General features: G+C 38.5%; 1 protein-coding gene across 1 annotated transcript in view; it reads left to right on the top strand.

Moving 5' to 3' along the window:
- pth1r (parathyroid hormone 1 receptor) overlaps positions 1–14,636 on the top strand; it is a 66,244-nt gene extending 51,608 nt beyond the window's left edge. Inside the window, exons 5-13 of the mRNA XM_037681776.1 lie at positions 989–1,083; positions 3,644–3,830; positions 7,905–8,058; positions 8,412–8,472; positions 10,879–10,945; positions 11,091–11,185; positions 13,733–13,874; positions 14,154–14,195; positions 14,274–14,636. Coding sequence (XP_037537704.1) covers positions 989–1,083; positions 3,644–3,830; positions 7,905–8,058; positions 8,412–8,472; positions 10,879–10,945; positions 11,091–11,185; positions 13,733–13,874; positions 14,154–14,195; positions 14,274–14,636 — 1,206 coding nt within the window. The remainder of the gene's footprint in view (positions 1–988; positions 1,084–3,643; positions 3,831–7,904; positions 8,059–8,411; positions 8,473–10,878; positions 10,946–11,090; positions 11,186–13,732; positions 13,875–14,153; positions 14,196–14,273) is intronic.
- Positions 14,637–16,499: the final 1,863 nt, after the last annotated feature.

Here is a 16,499-nt window from a genome sequence, read left to right as displayed (position 1 = left end):
TTAGGAAATGTAGCCATTTTTCCGGGTTGGAGTCATGGGTAATGTATTTTATAGTCAAGTCAGTTAGGAAATCCCAAATACCTGAAGTGCTACCATTTTATCACACCCTTCCCCCGTTTTGCCATAAAGCAATAAAATACAGCTTAACTCTTTATGACTTTAGATGTTTATGCTGATGTTTTCCCAAGGGAGCACTTCCAATAGTTAATGAATAAATACTGTAGGCACAGACTAAAGCACGCACAGCAAAACTGCTGTCACCGTAACTGAGTCACACGTTTTCCTGGCACAAGATCCTGATGCTGAATGATACCAGCAGTGCTGTATCTTGTTACATGACAAGGGGCTCTTTGGCCTCTTGACATGTTGACACAGAGAAGACTGTGGTTCTGTTTTTATGGTGTTGTCTCAGTGCCAGCCTGCTGCTGGACGATCAAACTGCCCCTTCAATCCTCCTCTCAGCCCTAAAACATTCAAATGTCTCATCTAAATTTTGTCGCCAAGTGGCTGAGGTTTATGAAATGAAAGGCTTTGACAAAGGACAACCTAAATATTTGAAAGTTTAAAACCCATTTCCTTTTTTTTTTTAATCTACGTATAGTTTTGAAGAGAACGTAAAAAGTACACAATCTGCACATTCAGTGAAACTGAAATAAAAAAATGGAGACCTCGTCTTGTAAAATTAGGGATTCCAATGTCTATTTAAGGTTTTACTGTATTTTCTTATGGGATCTGGTTGTTTTCTACCAGGCATTTGATGAGTCTTGTCACACCTTTTGACTTGAAACAAAAAAATTTATCTATACAACATGTAATACTTTAAAATAGACTTTTTATTGATACAACAAGGTGAATACAACATGCTGTTCTCTTGATAAAATAAAGGTACAGTTAACAGTTTACCTCAGATGGATTCTCTCTAACACCATCTCTTATTTTATATAATTTTGTCTTGTTGACATGCTAACAAATTATCCCTCTCCAACAGGAGGTCTTTCACCGTTTGTATCTCATCTACACAGTCGGGTACTCCATCTCTCTTGGATCTCTCATGGTGGCTGTTGTCATCCTGGGTTATTTTCGGTGAGTCTGTGATGTCGCGGATTCTTTTTCAATCAGTCTTTTTAACCTTGAACGTGGAGAGGCAAGAGAGAGATGGCGACACGGGGTCAGAAATTAAGGTCATAGCATTAGCAAAAAGGAAACAGTTAAATATTTATTAAAGGCACTTTGAAAAGAAAATACGCTGAAGGATACAGCATGTAAATGTCATAGGGATTTGTTTATAAGAAAAGCATGTTTTTTTGTAGAAGTCTATCACTCAGTGCATTACATTTGAAATCACAATGATAACATTAATTCAATTCCGTCCATCCATCCATTAACTTTTGCCCACTTCTTCCATTTTGGGTCATGGGGTTTGCCGGTGCCCATGTCCAGCCATCACTGTGCGGAGGGTGGGGTACACCCTGGACAGGTCTCCAGTCCGTCACAGGGCCACATAGAGACAAACAGCCATTCACTCTTTCACTCACGCCTAGGGACAATTTAGAGTTACCAATCAGCCTAACACGCATGTTTTTGGTCTGTGGGAGGAAACCGGAGTACCTGAACCCATGCATGCACAGAGAGAACATGCAAACTCCACCCAGAAAGGCCCCCGGACCGGGACTTGCAGCGGCAATCTTCTCGCTGAGAGGCAGCAGCTCTACGAGTTGCACCACCGTGCTGCCCATTAATTCTATTCAATTCAGTTTATTTATATAGCACCAAGACACAACAGAAGTCATCTCAGGGCACTGAACAGAAACATTCATATACATGAAAAGTAAGTTAATAATACTATTTATTTGAGGAGCAGACTGCTTTGAGTTTAACTTCATCACAGACTTTCATCTTGAGCAAGTATGAAGGCAACAGTGGAAGGGAAAAACTCCCTCATGAGGAAGAAACATTTAGCAAAACTAGGCTCAGGACAAGTGGCCATCTGCTTCGACCGGCTGGGTTTGAGAGAAACTGGAAGTTGGTTTCACACAAGAGGAGCCTAACTAAAAGATCTTCCTCCCATTCTGCTCTTGGAAACTCTAGGAACCACAAGTAAGCCTGCAGTCTGAGAACAAAGTGCTCTGTTGGGAAAATATAGAACAATAAGATCTGTAATATAAGATGGAGCTAGGTTATTGAGGGCTTTGTAGGTTAGAAGTAAGATTTTAAATTATATTCTGAATTTGACAGAGACCAATGGAGAGAAGGTTAAACTGGAGAAATATGATCTCTCCTACTAACTCCCATTAAGACTCTGGCAGCAGCCTTCTGGATTAACTGAAGAGTTTTAAAGAAGTTTATGGACACACAGACAACTGAATAAAACATATTTGATTATTAACAGACTGATCCTGAGAAGCATCTTGACAAACTACCAAATCTTTTGTTTTGATATTCTGTCTCTACAGGACAAAGATTTCAATTTGTTAGTTAGAAAAAGTAGAAAAGGTGTATTTTTTCTATCTTCCCACTGCTAGAACATTAAAGGAGATAAAATTTATTGATAAACATCTGGAAGAAATAGGAGTAACTGACTGTATTAGGAGTGTTTGTTTATAGATTAGCAGATTTACTTCTGATACTTTGTACATAAGCCTTACCTTGATTCTGTTAGCAAAACATAGAGAAGTCCTGTAGAGAAGGTTTGAATTTGAACCATTCTGATGAATGCAGAGCCGACCGGTCAGTATTTGCTCATTTTATGGTGCATAGAGAGTATCAGGAATCGATGTCAAGGCACTGTTTACCAACGTTCCCACCGACGTAACTTACTGTACAGGCAGTCAGTCATTTGGTTTCAGGAACGCTTCCAACTGGCACAGGGAAATATACGTGCCAAATGAGTTTAATAAGTTATCCCAGGGGCCCATCTGACATTCTGGCACCGAGCTCCGAAGTGCTCCAACCATGTCTCCCCTTCAACACATCAGCTTTCAGAAACGAAAGCTCATAAATGTTTTCCAGAGAGGGCAAAGGGATATTTTACATTAGCACTTGTGTTCTGGTATTTTCACCTGGGAAATGTGCGCTAGATTAGTTTCCCTGAATCAATAGTTCTCTGAGGGCACCTTGTCAACTCATTAATGAGATTTAGCGACAGAAATTGTGGATGGAGCTGATTGTGGGTACAGAGGTTTGTTTTCTGTAATCTGTAAGTGTTTGAAATTTCAACGTACTGAATTTTGGGCACTAATAACGAATCAGTAAATGTTTTCCTTGACTTTTTTTCTTCCTCTTCTGTCCGTTGACCCAGCAAATTATATCCAATGGATTGTGATGCCAAAGGTCAACCCACAGCAAATGTTTCAGATGTTTGACAGACCAAAATGTAAATGTTTTTGTAACTGCTGAAGACTTCATTTAACAGCTTTTTATTTTGAGCGTAGCGATCTGATATTAGCGTTTTCTCAAATTTGAGTAATGCATTACAGTCAGCTTAATCTAACTCTAATTGGGATGAGCGCAGTTTATGCGTGTGTGGTTTTGTGTTACTTTTTAACCCTGTATGTTATTTTCATGAACATTTGCAAACAATTTTAACATATTTTTAACAAATCAGTCTTTTGACCTGGTTGCTGTCGTCATTGTTCCTCCCCAGACGGTTGCACTGTACCAGAAACTACATCCATATGCACTTATTTGTGTCCTACATGCTACGAGCTGTAAGTATATTTGTGAAAGATGTCGTTCTCTACTCTGGATCTGCACTGGAGAACATGGAAAGAGTCACGGTGGAAGACCTCAAGTCCATCACGGAAGCTCCGCCAGCCAACAAAATGCAGTTTGTAAGTGAACATTTTTTTATATCGACTCAGTTTTAGGAGTTATCTCCTTTAATAAATACAACACACACACAAATTGCACAAAGTAATTTTCCTGTGTTGTCAACTTCTGACTGCTTTGAATGGACAGATAATTTGATTTACAGTTTACTTTAGCGTTTCACATTTTGCATCCAATGTGGAAATGGCACAAGTGTTGGGTCTTCCCTGCTTTTCCAGTACCAGAGCAAATAAACTGCCCCGCTTGTCACCCTGCCAAAGTTCTAGTTCAGTATTCAGCTTTCCTTCCCATACTTTAAAAAAAGGGGGAAATAACTGTTTACTTTTCATGGATGTTTTCAAACACAAACAGTTTCTTGCAATATATTTAAGGGACATACCTTATCCTGTGTCTTACCAAACGGACCAGTACTGAAACAGCTTTGTCAACACCGGTTACATATATTCAACACAGTGACAGAACTTAAATATTTGAGCTTTAGCTGAGTACATTCATTCAAAGCTTTATTTAAATTCCTCAGAATTACATTGTGACTTACTGTAATTAAACAGAAACAACCCCTTTTCCTAAAAAACGTTTCCCTTCAGGGACAAAAACTCAATAATAGCCATCTTTTGAAATCCACTTAATTCTTATTTTCAAATGAAAAAGCTCACCAAAGCTCTCATTAAAAATATGCTAAATCACCAAATCTTTGCTGTTGCCTATTGGGGCTTGAAAATTCACAAACGGCTGCAACTAAGAAGAAATGACACAAAGAGAACAGTCAACACAACTGCTGTCTTCAGTTGATTATTTCATATTAATGCAGCAGCAGTACCTGTAGTAATGTGGAGCAGGTGTTCCCAGCCTTGCTCCTTGAGGAACACCATCCTGCATGTTTTACTTGTTTCTCTGCTCCAACACATCTGATTTTAATAAATGGGTGCTTTACAGGCTTCTGCAGAACATGAGGAATAAATTAAATCACTGAATCTGGTGTGTTGGAGCAGAGAAACAACTAAAACATGCAGGATGGCGTTCCTCAAGGAGCAGGGTTGAGAACCACTGAAGTGGAGGTCCGTTTATCCATACATTACAATTCAATTCAGTTTACTCCAGCACTAATGCTAATAAAAACATTGACGTACATTTTAAAATGATAATTAGTAAAAGTTATTTATCTAAGGAAGCCAGCAGATTGCATTGAGTCTCCACTTTGTCGCATGCAGCCTTCCATCTTGAGCATTTCTTGTACATGCTGGATCCTGTGCAGAGTCACAGAGACCTGGTACACCCAGAACAGGGCGAGACGGAGGCAACTGACAACTTACATTCCCACTCTCACCTCAGACCAACTTAAAGTTGTCTGTTGGTCTGATGTGTATGTTTTTGGAGTTTGGGGGAAAACCGGAGTACCCAAATCAAACCCACAGATTATACTGGTAATCCTTGCACAGAAAGGTATCAGCTGGGAGTCAAACCCAGGATCTTCTTGTTGCCAGTCAACAGTGCAAACCAGCTGCACCACAGTGCAGCATAGTGTTGACTAATGATCACAAATGAAACCAAACTGACAGACAACTAAACCAGTGTTGGCTTTTGGGGCTGTTATTATACCAATATGTTATTTATTTATTTATTAACCTTTATTAGAAAAATCCCACTGAGATCACAGATCTCTTTTGCAAGGGCGGCCTGGGACTGAAGGCAGCTAAACATGTACTTGTATGTTTTTGGACTGAGGAAACCGGAGTACCCGGAAAAAACTCACGCAAGCACGAGAAGAAGATGCAAACTCCACACAGAAAGACCTCAGGTCCAACTGGGGATTGAACCCAGGACCTTCTTGCTGTGAGGCAACAGTGCCAACCACTGAGCTGTCGTGCTGCCTGTAACTGCATTATTGATAAACCAAAACATTTTGTAATGAAATAACATCAACTATTTTTTTCTTGATGTGTTTACTTTAATTAGTCACCATTTATGCTGTCCTACCTGCAATCTAAAATCAAATTTAAATACACAGCAGGTAGAGAGAGGGAATGTCTCCTTTTTGTGACATGTACTCATATCTAATGTTTAAAAAGTTTTATGTGGTTTGTTACCACAGTTAGAATAGTCACTCATTACTATAAATGTAAGGAAAAAAGTGACTGTTGGCTGATTATCAAACAATAATTACATATTTTCTTAAAGACTATGAGGCATGTCCATTCTCTATATGCCTTACATTCATGGCTAAAGATAAATCTGCACTAAATATATACTTTAAACAAAAAATAATTATTATGTGTTTGAAAATAACACCAGTATCTCTTGGAATTGCACTTCCATCCATCCATACATTCATACATACCTGCATACATCTTCTACCGCTTATCTGTAGTCAGGTCACGAAGGCAACAGGTCCAGGAGAGAAACCCAGACATCCCTTTCCCCAGCAACACTTTCCAGCTCGTTCTGGGGAACCTCCAATTATTCCCATGCCAGAAAAAATACACAATCCCACCAGCAATTTATGTTTTTTTTCCCGGGGCCTCCTATTGGTGAAATTGGCAGAAAACCTCCAAAGAGAGGCGTCCAGGCGCATCCTGATTAGATGCCCAAACCACCCCAACATACTCCTTTCGATGCGGAGGAGCAGCGGCTCTACTCTGAGCTCCCTCCGAATGATGGCGCTCCTCACCTTATTTCTAAGGCTGAGCTCGGCCTCCCTATGACGGAAGCTCATTTCGGCCGCTTGTAGTCGGGATCTCATTCTTTCGGTCATGATCCAAATCACCAACAAAAGCCATCCATCAAACTTAACACATATGCAGAATATTAAATAAGCTCTCACAGAAGTTCTCCCAAATGCTTAAAGATTTTGAAAGCAATAAATATGTTTCAAGCGTTATTTGCAGCTTTTTTGTCTTAACTATAATCTTTTCTGAGCCATTTTTAAAGCCACAGTGTAACACAAACACTCTCATGGAGATGCTTCTGTCATTAAGCACTAAGTAAATTCTGTTTAAAAATAATCCCTAATTAGGGATCACAACGATGACTAATTTTAGGTCACTTGAAGCTGCGCAAGATGGGAGATTAAAGATATTAAAAAAAATCAGTGAGCGTCAGAATAAAAACTATCATTAAATTTTTATTGACTATACTTTGAGCAAGCTACAAACAGTACAGTTCAAAGCTGCTTATACCAAGATATACCATGATATTCTATTGAAAAACAGCTTAATGAACTCAAATGTTAACTACAAGAGCAGATATTTTTAGTCTGGACCAATTTAGATCTCTGATGAGTGTTGTTAGTATACAGGAAATGCTCTCACTGTGAAAATGAATGTAGAACATTTATGATGCAAACACACCAAAATAATTTAAAAAAGCAACAAATACGCATAGAAAATCAAAATACATGTGAAATAAGCAGAATATAAAATTAATAGTAAGAAGAAAATAGAGCTGCTGTACAAAAAAATACATGTAGAATTTTTTCAATAGTGGTAAAGTAGACAGGAAAGCTGAAAAAAATAATAGAAGAGAAAAAAATAAGGAATTTATCCAATTTTTTGATTAGCCACATGCAGTAAATTTAATTCAGTTTAATAGTGCAAAGAAATCTGAGAACAGTGAAGTGGTCCGTTTCACAGACTTTTGTTAGAACGGTGCCAATTTTATTCCAATTTAACTGAAACGGTCCGACTCACTGCATTTCATTTCAAATCACAAAGTGTGTTCACTTACTTTTATTGCAAGATTGCTGTTGAGATTATTGCACACACTCCACTCCACTTTCCTTCCGTGGAAATACGGGCGACGAGAAATAAATAGATGGATGAATGGAGGATGCTCCACTTACAAACACTGTTCAACTGCAACTCTTTCATGATGCTAGACTGAACTGTAAATATTTGGGAGGTTTTGGGCAAGTTTTTGCATTTAAATCACAGTTTTGCTTTGATCTTTTGGACAGTATTCCTAAGAGATCCAGGCCTTTTCAGAATTATTCAAGATAATGAAAAATTAATTAAAACTGACTAATGTTTCATCAAGATTATTGATTAACTGGTTCCTGTGGTCTGCTGTGTTTTCTATAGATTAGCTGCAAGGTGGTCGTGACCTTGTTCATGTATTTCCTGGCAACCAATTACTACTGGATCCTCGTGGAGGGTCTTTACCTCCACAGCCTCATCTTCATGACTTTTTTCTCTGACAAAAAGTATCTTTGGGGATTTACTCTAATTGGATGGGGTGAGTTATGCTTCATTTACTTTGCACTTGATCTTACTGTAGCATCATCAGTTGACCTAAACCATTTTAAATGAACGAGTACGTAAGGTCCTTCCTTTTTTTTTTTATATGACACTGAGAATGTCTTAAAAATAAGTTAGAACAGTGGGTAATGATGCTGCTTGAATAAGGGTTTTACAGTTCCTGCATTGTACACACTGTGCGTATAACTTACATAAGCACAGCGCATACAATGTGGATGCTGTCCTGCCCAAGTTCCACTCAGATGGGAAACATTTCAAAATCTGACTTATTCGCACCAAATTATAGCTGCTTTATCATAGCAATTCAAATATTTTGTATTTATTTTGTAGGAGTACCGGCTGTGTTTGTAACCATCTGGGCAATCGTAAGAGCCATGCTTGCCGACACAGAGTAAGTGATGTGTATGATTTATATTTAACTTTTCCTGTCAAACCTTTACACCGAATTACTAAAGCTTAATGACTTCAAATTAAAGGTCTTAATGTCTGTTTATTATCAGCACAATTGTTTGGTGCAGGGCTTGAACCCTTTGTTTGTTTCTTCTTCCTGTTCCTCTCAAACCCAGCCGGCAGAAGCAAATGACCGCTCGTCCTGAGCCTGGTTCTGCTGGAGGTTTCTTCCTGTTAAAAGGGAGTTTTTCCTTTCCACTGTTACCTTTGTGCTTGCTCAGGAGGAGAGACTGTGAAGATTCAACGCAATCTGCTGTCACCAAATGTCAATTGAAGGCCTGCAGGCCACATTCAGCCAACAAAATTGTATTTTTGGCCTACAGTATATTAAATGTCAATAAAAAGTGCAAAAACATCCTTCTGGTATAGCACATGATCAAACCCAACTCAGATGCTCAAATACAACAACCAGAAAATACTACTGAATGCCTTAAAGCATGTGTCTAGAAAGTATTTAAAGAAACAGGCACCTGGAATAGCGCTCTCCACTCATGCAATTTTTAGAAAACTAGTCAGGTGACTATGATTACGCAATGTCTGTTTGAGTGCAGGAGTTTGCATGTTCTCTCCGTGCATGCGTGGGTTTTCTCCAGGTGCTCCGGTTTCCTCCTACAGTCCAAAAACATGCATGTTAGGCTGATTGGTAACTCTAAATTGTCCCTAGGTGTGAGTGAGAGAGTGAATGGTTGTTTGTCTCGTTTGTCTCTATGTGTCCCTGTGATGGACTTGCGACCCGTCCAGGGTGTACCCCGCCCCTCGCACAGTGATTGCTGGACATGGGCACCAGCGACCCCCGTGACCCAAAATGGAATAAGCGGGTAAAGATAATGGATGGATGGATGGATGTTTGAGTGCAAATACTCATAGAAGCCCATAAACGTTTCAATGGCAGCGCAGTTTTTAGCCAAGTTTAGGCTTAAAGAAAGTTGATAACATTTAATTGAATTACACCAGGAGAACCACACATTGTGCATATAGTATCTGTAATGGTGACTCAAGGTACAGCCATCTTCCTCACATAGAAGGGGTATTTTTCGTCACTTTTCCCAAGTTTAAGACACAGAGAAGTTTGATCACTGGATTATAGCAATGGGATGAGCTGGATTTTGTCATTCACAGACATGAGTCGGTCACACATACAGCGATAATGATACTACACATTTTAGATATCCTGGTCTAAGTTTCTTAAAATGACACAAAAATAGTTGCTGGAGCAATAAACGTATAAAACATTACCCACACATGCACATACACTACAAGCGAGAAGATCACAGTAACAAAAATCCCCATTTTTTTAATCAATTCCACCAACTTTCCAGTCTGCTGAAGACAACACTCCAGTCAACATTTCAATTGAACACTTGTGTATTTACTGAAGTCAGACATATCCAACTTCACGCCAAGAACAACCTTTTCTGTTAAAGCTATTTGACTGAATCTGTGTGTTGAAGCCATGACACTGTACTAACAACTGTGTGAGGGGCAGTGGATTACCTACGCACATTATCTGTGTGATGAGTGGAGATTCCCATTAAACTGTTAACTTACTTAAGGCGCAGCCTATAAACAAGCTAGAACAAAACTAAATTGATGTTTCTTCATTCTTTTTGTGGCAACAAACTCTTTTTCTACCTCCTGTTGCATGGATCACCCTATAGTAATTTGCAGAACAGAACTGAAAACTTTTGGAAAATGTCAAGAAATAAAAGAGGGTAGGTCATCCGCCTCTGAGTAGTCAAACTGTATGGGAAAAACATAGTCTCAGTCAGTAGGAGAGCCAAAAGGTCATTTTTACGTCTTTTCAAGCTGAAACCCACTCAGTCGTGACAGTTACTGCAGATCCGCTCCTTTATTAGTCATCACTTAAACAGAGTAAAAACATAATGGTAGAACTACCAATATCTTTGGTTTGCTGATATTTGAATTGTTCTTAATAATGAATGAAATAACATGTAACAGCTGAGTCTGGATAAACTACATGTATTTCAATCCCAAATTTATAGAAATTATTTATTGTTATTTTAATGCCCAATGTATGCAAAGTACGGTAATTATGACAGATAGATGTAGAACAGGCAGGAGGATGTAGGAGCAAATTAATTTAAAAGCAACTAAAGCTAGTTAGTATTTTACTGAGTATTTTGAGATAAAATATTCCTCCTTATATGATAATTATGCAGTGGAGAGTTAGCTTTAAAAGCAGATTAAATAAACAACTTTTTATCTATTCTCTAATCCTCATGGTGAAATGATGTCACAGACCAATAAAGACAACAGAGTGAAATGAGGAAATTCAAGAACATCAGAATCTTAACCTTTCCTTATCTCTCACAACTTGTTTCTGCAGGTGTTGGGACTTAAGTGCAGGCAATTTGAAATGGATATATCAAGTGCCAATCCTGGTGGCTGTGGTGGTGAGTACCAACCTACAGCTCGCACTTTACCCCTGCTGTGCACGAGGAAAGTTAGTGATTCACTTTGCAGCTGATGGTTGTACGAACCTGTGACTGCGATCACACTTAATCACGTAATTATCTTTCCATTATTTTTTTTTTCCAGATTAATTTTTTATTATTTCTGAACATCATCAGAGTCCTGGCAACTAAACTACGAGAAACAAATGCTGGAAGGTGTGACACCAGACAACAGTACAGGTACTCGAACATCCTGTGGGGAAAAAAATGATTCATTTTGAGATACTAGTGGAGCGGATCCACCTGCGTATTTGCTTATTATTTAATCATTTGCAGATTACAAATCTTGATTAGAGATCACATCTGCTTCATAAAGACAAGATAGAGATACAAATGCACAAAGCCAACATAACAAACAGAAACGGTTCTTCAAATTAAAAATCAGCCTGTGGATAAGATAAGATAAGATAAGATAAGATAAGATAAGATAAGATAAGATAGAACTTTATTGATCCCGCAGGAAACTGTTGAGTGTTTCAGTACAAAGGAATAGGGATGCACAATATTATCGGCATGGTATCGGCCGGTATTAGTGATAAAGTTAAATATTGGTAATTCCATCAAAATAACTCACTGATATAAAAGGCTTCTGTTTTAAGTTATGTTTTAATTTAAGAAATTGTCAAGTATATCTAATCATGCACTACTACTTATGCACTTTTCAATTGTCGCTTGTGAAGAGGTTGAGTTTAGATTTGTGAACATTTACAAATTTGAGCTGTTCAAGTGTTGTCATTGTGTTAGAGAGAGTAACTGTCATGAATAAATTTGAAATTAAACATAATCCAAGTTGAAGTGTTGCATCATTTTCAGCCCCATTTTTGGCATCTGCATTTGGTAGCAGACCAAATGACAAAGACCTTGCAGAATAACGTAGTATTTTAATTCCACAGCAAAAAAAAAAACTACAGGTCCTTCTCAAAAAATTAGCATATTGTGATAAAGGTCATTATTTTCCATAATGTAATGATAAAAATGAAACTTTCATATATTTTAGATTCATTGCACACCAACTGAAATATTTCAGGTCTTTAATTGTTTTAATACTGATGATTATGAAAACCCAAAATGCCTGTTCCAAAAAATTAGCATATTTCATCCCACCAATGAAAGACGAGTGTTTTTAATACAAAAAACGCCAACCTTCAAATAATCATGTTCTGTTATGCACTCAATACTTGGTCGGGAATCCTTTTGTATGAATGACTGCTTCAATGCGGCGTGGCATGGAGGCAATCAGCCTGTGGCACTGCTGAGGTGTTATGGAGGGCCAGGATGCTTCGATAGCGGCCTTAAGCTCATCCAGAGTGTTGGGTCTTGCGTCTCTCAACTTTCTCTTCACAATATCCCACAGGTTCTCTATGGGGTTCAGGTCAGGAGAGTTGGCAGGCCAATTGAGCACAGTAATACCATGGTCAGTAAACCATTTACCAGTGGTTTTGGCACTGTGAGCAGGTGCCAGGTCGTGCTGAAAAATAAAATCTTCATCTCCATAAAGCTTTTCAGCAGATGGAAGCATGAAGTGCTCCAAAATCTCCTGATAGCTAGCTGTATTGACCCTGCCCTTGATAAAACACAGTGGACCAACACCAGCAGCTGACATGGCACCCCAGACCATCACTGACTGTGGGTGCTTCACACTGGACTTCTGGCATTTTGGCATTTCCTTCTCCCCAGTCTTCCTCCAGACTCTGGCACCTTGATTTCCGAATGACATGCAAAATTTGCTTTCATCCGAAAAAAGTACTTTGGACCACTGAGCAACAGTCCAGTGCTGCTTCTCTGTAGTCCAGGTCAGGCGCTTCTGCCGCTGTTTCTGGTTCAATAGTGGCTTGACCTGGGGAATGCGGCACCTGTAGCCCATTTCCTGCACACGCCTGTGCACGGTGGCTCTGGATGTTTCTACAGCTGATCTTCTTCCTGTAGTCCAACTGCATCTCTTTGGTTTTTCCATCGTGGCGTTGCAGTTGGTTCTGTCCACCACACCTCTGTCTTCTGCTTCCTGGTCACCAGTGATGCAGCCCACAATGGCAGAGTCATCCGATAACTTCTGCAGATGACAGGATTGTGACTTGTACCTGAAATCCAAGGCTTAGAGGGTGAACAAAAACGGCGAGAGGACCGTCCCCTGATGAAACTATTTCTAATTCTATTACCACATGAGTGAGACTAGTGTATTAACCACCTCAGCTGTTAAAATTTTCAGCAACTATTAGTACTGCTGGTCTTCTCAAGTGGTTTGATTCATGGGACTTTTTAGTCTTTGTAATCAGCTGTAAAAAAATACATCCCACAACAAAGAGAGGAATGAAGTCAGCTACAATTAAAAGCCAGCCCAAAATGCAGACAAAATAAAAAGATTTGTGCACTTAAATTCTCTTGACCAAAGTGCATTCAAGACATTTCATTAGAACTACAGGAAATTGTGTCATAATGTAATAAAGAGTGTGAAAGGGGCGTAACGAGGCTTTAAAAATATTTTAGGCTTTGACTTTATTTAGGAATTTGAATTTATAAGGATATTCAACATCGGTATTTTGTCACTCGGTAATAAAAAAGTGGGCCAATAACAATTAAAATGTAACATAAAGTGTAAATGAAACTGTTTTAAGCCTTCTATCTTCTCATTGTGCTTTTCTCGAAAAGAAAAATGTCCTGTTCATTTTTTTTTCTTTCATGTAAAGCATTTTAATCATTTGCTTGAAAGTGTCAAATGTTCTGTTACAGAAAACTGTTGAAGTCCACGCTGGTGCTGATGCCTCTGTTTGGTGTCCACTACATCATATTTAATGCCATGCCGTATACAGAGGTGTCTGGGATACCTTGGTTGATACAGATGCACTACGAGATGCTTTTCAACTCTTTCCAGGTAAAGCTGTGGATGAAGAAATTCTGAACATGAAAGATTTTTACGTCTATGTCTTTGCTCCAAGAAATTTGACTGACCCGAATGGATTTGCCCTCTGGGTTAATATTAACATCGAAGCAGAATGTCAAACAGCTGTTCATTGTTTAGCTGCTGATTTTGTACAATTCTAATTTGCATTAAGAAATTGCCAACGGTAGCTGAAATGTCATTTGTAAGTCTGTGCTTAAAGTATCCGGTTCATGAAAAATGTGAGTAATATCATTATTTGCTCTTTTCCAGGGTTTTTTAGTTGCAATTATATACTGCTTTTGCAATGGAGAGGTAAGAACTCGTTTTTTTACCCTTATAACTACAATATTTTTTGTGCTTTAAGTTTCTACTAACCTTTTTTCCTTTCAGGTGCAAGCTGAGATCAAAAAGTCTTGGAGCAGAAGAACTCTGGCCCTTGACTTTAAAAGAAAAGCTCGAAGTGGCAGTAATACTTACAGCTATGGACCAATGGTATCACACACCAGTGTTACCAACGTCACAGCCAGAGGACCGCTGGCCCTTCACCTCAGCACGAGACTGGGACCGGCGCCTGTAAATGGCCACAGGAACCTGCCTGGATACGTAAAGAATGGCTCCGTCTCAGAGAACTCCATACCTTCATCGGGACAGGAGCTCCACATTCCTGAAGAGGAGCACTCAGCTCATACGCGACCCAGCGAGGAAGAAAAACCCCCGCCTGTCGTGGAGGAGGAACGAGAAACGGTCATGTGACCTCAAGAGAAAAGTCACAAAAGGTAGCAAAGCAACTGAACACTCAGGATGGTGTGAAGGGGGATGACATCAACACTGCCATGTTTTTTTTTTTTTTCTCCCTCCTGTGAATTGAGCCAGAACATTGTCAACAGATGAGGCTCAAGGCCAAAAAGGGTACGTTACCCCGAGGGATGAGGACTTCCAAACAGTGTTGGCGAACACTCTGCTCTTTCATCAACCACCTGTCACGGACAACGTGTGCAAAGCTTCCTTGCGTTGTTTCCTCTGCCATGACTGTTATTGTCTGGTTTGCTTGGATCATCCTTTGTGCATACATTACACAGGAGGTGAGTGTGGATAGTAGATGCCAAGATAAGCCGCAGTCACATTAAAGTCAGGAAGGCCCTGAGTGCACTTTGGGGCACAGGCATGGATAATCAGCAGAATTTGAATCAGGATTAGGCCTGATTTAAAAAAACAAAACAACTCATTCTTATTCTTCTCAGCCATTCTTTCATGTTTGTAGCATGATATCTCATTTGTTTCATGTTGACTTAGATTTACTTCAATGTAAAAGGGAAGTTACTCAGGTAATTGAAGTCCTTTGTTGTTGCACACCTGTTTTTATATGTTATACATGGTGTTTTTGCATATTCTGTATTTTGCCCCAGAGGATGCTGGTATGTTAACTAAGACTGTACTAACTTGTTTTAAAGATTTCGGGTGCAGCTTTTGCTGTTATGAACAAATTAGCACCCTTCCCTCTAATCATAATGGATATTGGAAGGTTAAAATTAATGTATCCATTTCAAAATTCACTTAAAGTACAGCACACCGACATGAGAAATATGTTTTGAGTGTTATTAGAGATAAAAGTTATAAAAAGTATAACTTGTTCTCACAAGGTTTTAACAGATTAAACCCCGTTTAGGATCACAAATTGATTTATTTTATACTCCAGCTGGATATTAATTAATGAAAAATCCAAGAAAGTTTCAATACCGTGGATTTCAAAGAGCGACATTTGTGGTGATATGAAAATAAATTAGTTTTTACAGAGGGTCCAACGATGAGTTGGTTGTTGCTGTTTGTATTCAAGTTGCTACGTTTACAGATCAGAAATACATTCTAATTATGGCTAATGTGTTTGTTATGAAGGCCTTACAGTTTTGCTCACGTTTGCTTAAATACTTTTGGTACGATCTAATCGTATAGTTCAAACAGAACTGCTGAATAAGTTTGCAGATGGCAGAGGGCATTCATGATTGCTAAAGCAACCCTCATTAGATGTTTTAACTACTGTAACTTGTAAATGACTGCAGTTTACCTGCATGATGAGAAACACAGAAATCACAGAACCAGTTATGCCAAAGATAAATGGTGTGCTATGCCTCCATAGAGTAGATTTTGATGCAAAATACTGTAAATTTACATACAAAGTACACCCCACCATCAGCTTACAATTCATTATTCCCAGTGTTCATAGATTTTATTGTATGGGGTGCCATTTATAAAGTTACACAATCAAAAATTAACAGCAATATTTTGGTTTATTTAGCCTTTCATAAGAAAAATAAAGTTTTTTGTCCAAAGTCATATTTTCACCATGTTATTTATACATAAATGTCATAGTTTCAAACTACATATTTAATTTACAAGCTAAATATTTAGTTTACAAACTACATATTTTACTTTAAAGTTAAATATTTAATTAGTAAACTAAATATTCAGATGTACATTAAATATTTAATTTCCAAACTAAATATTTATTGTCAAAACTAAACATTTAATTTCTAAACTAAATTTTTATTGTCCAAGCTAACTATTTAATTTCCAAACTAAACATTTAATTTCTAAACTAAACATTTAATTTACAAGATA

The sequence above is a fragment of the Nematolebias whitei genome, chromosome 9 (genome assembly GCF_014905685.2).
Source record: "Nematolebias whitei isolate Nwh7 chromosome 9, NemWhi1, whole genome shotgun sequence".
In the NCBI taxonomy this organism is placed as follows: domain Eukaryota; kingdom Metazoa; phylum Chordata; class Actinopteri; order Cyprinodontiformes; family Rivulidae; genus Nematolebias; species Nematolebias whitei.
Note: the sequence above shows the minus strand (reverse complement) of the source record. Positions and strands in the feature narration are given on the sequence as shown.